We start from the raw sequence: 4198 nt of genomic DNA, 5'->3' as shown, positions 1-4198 counted from the left end.
CACAGAGACCCCCTTATCTCAGATCTGGTCTAGAATCAGGAATGTGGGGCCAACATTGTCCCACCTCCACCAGTCTCATGAAGTCTACTTCCCACTGATCAGAAACTTAAACACCATTTATTTGAGGAAAAGAGATTCTTCTCAGAAGATTGATGACCAAAAAGACCTTGGGCTCTGTCTCACCCATCATAAAGTACAAGGACCTCCCACATGCAAATCTGTCTTCCAAATCTAGATACAAATTCTCTGTGAGGCTGTTTGTGCTCACAGTCCCTTCCACCAGCACAACTAAGATCTGGAGAAGGCACAGGCGTAGTGTAGAATATGAAATTGGTGAGCCTTCTCCTGTGCCTGCTGACTGGTCCCCATGGTGAGTATCCTTAAGGTCAGATATTGCTCCAGGGGAATATTCTTCAGGCAGATGGCTGACGGAAAGTTCTTCCTTATTTCCAGGTGTCCTGTCCCAGGTGCAGCTGCAGGAGTCTGGACCTGGCCTGGCCAAGCCCTCACAGCCCCTGTCCCTCACCTGTACAGTCTCTGGTTTCTCCATCACTAGTAGTAACACCTACTGGCACTGGATTCGTCAGCCCCCAGGAAAAATCATGGAGTGGATGGGGTACATAGGCTACAGTGGTAGCACTGGCTACAACCCATCCCTCCAGAGCCGCATCTCCATCTCCAGAAACACAGCCCAGAACCAGTTCTCTCTGCAACTGAACTCAGTCAGCGCGGAGGACACAGCCACATATTACTGTGCAAGTTACACAGTGATTTCCTGCCAGTGTGAGCCGAGACACAAACCTCCCTGTAGTGGCACTCAGGATCAGCAGGGGGCATGCAGTGCACACTGGTGGAAGGAACCAGCTTCCCAGCCAATGTGAAGAAAATTTGGAAGGTTTTGCTCTCCTGCTGGTTAAGCATCTCCTTCAGTGGCCCAGGCACGGAGATTCTAAGAATCATTTATGTCCCTGTTCACACATTATTATGCTTATATTCAGTCAGTATCATTTTTTTTCTACATCTGTGTCATAATGGGTTGCACAGTAAATTCTTTGCAATGAAACTATTGGTTACAACTCAACTGAGTGCATAGTCTCTCTTAGGTTCTAGGTACAGAAACATTTAATCATGAAGATTATTACCTTGCTGATTGCAGGTCTGTCCTCCACCTTCAGTTGTGCCTGCATGGCTTCTCCTTTTGAAGAGCTCCCCCTAATTCTGGTTCACGAAAAATTCAAGAATTGTTGCTCTGAGTAAGTGGACAACATTCTATATGTTGGCACACATGTCCACATGATATTGGGCCTGTTTTGTTCTCTACCCTCAAGGATATTGAGCAGTACCAAGGCCTTGATAGTTTTCATCGATTCTTCTGTGGTCGGTTTTCTCCTGGCATGTAGTTACTACAGACCTCTAATGCTGTCACACACCTTTCAGTTACAAGAAAATCAAAAACATTTTTTGTGGACCCCAATGTAATGACTCCTGAGTCACAGAGACTGTGAAATAAAGTGTTATACCTAGAGCTTATTCATATTGCAAAGTCAATTTATTATATTTACCTCATTCTCAATACAATTTATTTTTGCTCCGAATGCCTTCAGGGCAGGTTTGGCTGGCTTGAGTTGTAGGGATCGAACCACAGCAACCTGAGCCTGACTGCTTTGTTGAAGCAGCCACTTAGTGAACAGAGCTAGGGCCAGGTCCCCACTCTTAATACAATTTGAGCACTACCTCAGATCTGATTTTCCAAGGGCTCAGGGTTACTGGCTCCTGCATCTCCCACCTGTCACTTGACTTAGGGACAGTGAATCACCTGAAAGGGGATCAGGGAGGAATAAGGTGCGCATGAGAGCTTCCAGCCAGAGACAGCCAAGCTCAGCCCCGGTTGGATCCGAGAGTCAGCTGTATCTGTGTCCATACCGAGCTCCTATCAGAAGGCTAAGCCAGGCCGCACTGTGCCTGAGATGGAATAAGATAACTCAGAGCCTTGAGATCATCAGCAGTCACAGCAGCGGTAAAACGCTGCTGGAGTGATTCCCTAAGTGCCAAGTCACCATGGGAGCTTTGAGACGGCCACACACATCAGTATTTAGTCACTTCACTTGTAGTTGCAACAGAACATATATCAATATGGTATATTAAATCTGGCCAGTGACCTTTGATCTATCTATCTGTCTGTCTATCTATCTATCTATCTATCTATCATCCATCCCTTCATCTATGCTTCATCATGCTTCTCTTTATTTACCTACCAAATATGTATGCATTCATCTAGCATCAATGTAAATATGAATAATTTAAGAATTATATATGCAATTGCTTACATCTCTACTTCAGGTCTTTTTCTTTCTTTCTTTCTTTCTTTCTTTCTTTCTTTCTTTCTTTCCTTTTTTTGCAGAACCAAGGATTAAACTCAGGCCCTTGTGCTTGCCAGGGAAGTAATTATTCAACTCAGCCATCTCCCAGGCTCCTTCAGGTCTTTTTCTACTTCAGTTTTGATCCATACATTTATCTATCACCTACAGATCTAGCATATATAATCAATTATTTCCCTGTGAACTTGTTGATCTCTTACTGGTCCCTGGGAGAAAAACCTCATGAGAGGGTTTAGAAAATAAAGACAAGAGATAGTAGCTAAGGTCAGGTGGTTGGCCACGCCTGGTTGCAAAGGACCCCAGGAACGATCTTAGGGACATTTATTTACATCTTTGCACAGTTAGTATCACTTGACACAAGGTTTCCTAGGGACTGATTGCTGACATTATGCAGGCAGGATGCTCTTCTCAGGGCTGAGGTAGCAGGACTGCGTTAGGCCCTGAGGCCTTGCCCTGCTTCACACATTTGGACAATTTCCAGCTTCCAAAGCTCTCAAAGTTTACCTCCCTATAATCCACATGTTCACTATTTCTCTGCCAATCAGCTACCTATCATTCCTGTATGTACTTCACATGCGTCTTCTCTTCCTTAATGATGTGGGATTAATTTAAAATAGTGGCTATTTAGTTTATGCAATTTGATGCATTTGGATATGAACAAACGTGTATCAAACTACACAATCATTATGACTGTGAAAGTCAGTCAGGCATATGTTACCCCAGAACACCCTGCTGCACACTGCTTTTATATTGTGCCATAAAATTTAATATTCACTCTTCTTCGATATTTCTGTTCTTTAAGGAAGATTGTTACTTATATGCATGAGTTTCACAGTAAGTCTCCAGAGTTTGTCTTTCCATCACAATGACAAGTTTATCCCCGTGATCAGCACCCTGCTCTTTCCCCTCCCAACAAATCCATGACAACTACTACTCGACCTGCCCATTCCCTGTGTGTCACCATTTGCTTCCTCCATGTAAGGCTGATCATGCAGCATCTGCCTTTCTATACCTATCAGGTTTCCATTTTACAGGAAAAACCAGGTACGTGTGACAGGGGAGAACCCGGGCACACAGGGCCTTGCCAGGTGATGAAGTTCAGAAATGTCAGAGGGAGTGATGTTTTAGCCTCTGCCTTTGCCTTAATGTGAGGAGGAAGACACTCATTCCGGCGGCACTCTCCCACATTCCCTGTCTAAACACGTGAAAGCAAAAAGCAACCCTGAATTGAGACACACTCAGTACAGTGTCAGGAAGAGGCTCCTCTGCCTGCAGCTCCTCAGCACTACCACAGACAATGGGGCACTGCTGACACAAAGACCGCTCAGCATCAGGACCTGCAAGCAACATCTGCATCCCAGGAGCCCAGGCCTGTGCCCATTGCAGACACCCAGACGACGCAGGTGGCATCTTTCTCTGATAAACAAAATACACTGGAATGAAGAGGTAAAAAATGAATATTATCACTCAGTATTCTGCCTAATGAAACACTAACACTTTTTTTCTGTTTCAAATGTTTGATGGTCAAATGTTTTAGATATTTTGCCTCTAAAAGGAGGGACATGTCAGGAAGAAAAAAAATGATCAAATCCTCTGGGAATTCAAAATATCAATAGACACCAAAACAATTTTGTTTCTGTTTGTTTGTTTTTTGTTTTTTGATTGTTTGTTTCTGAAGTGACTTCCATTTATTTTTATATATCTTTTCCCCATGATGATTTACAGGATCTTCAAGCCAATATAAATATTTTATAAATATTTGGATATTTGGGTATACACCTCCACAAGACCTCAACACTAACTTTCAGCAAGAAAAACAC

General features: G+C 43.5%; 1 gene segment (V, D, J or C); it reads left to right on the top strand.

The window, feature by feature from the left end:
• Window positions 1-295: 295 nt before the first annotated feature.
• LOC105740982 lies at window positions 296-1257 on the top strand. The segment is given in 3 exon segments: window positions 296-370; window positions 454-783; window positions 1157-1257. Coding segments are annotated over 3 exon segments (477 nt in total).
• Window positions 1258-4198: the final 2941 nt, after the last annotated feature.

Source organism: Octodon degus, unplaced genomic scaffold (genome assembly GCF_000260255.1).
Source record: "Octodon degus isolate 3935 unplaced genomic scaffold, OctDeg1.0 scaffold00255, whole genome shotgun sequence".
NCBI lineage: Eukaryota > Metazoa > Chordata > Mammalia > Rodentia > Octodontidae > Octodon > Octodon degus.
The sequence above is the reverse complement of the archived record's forward strand: the minus strand, read 5'-3'. Positions and strand labels throughout refer to the sequence as shown.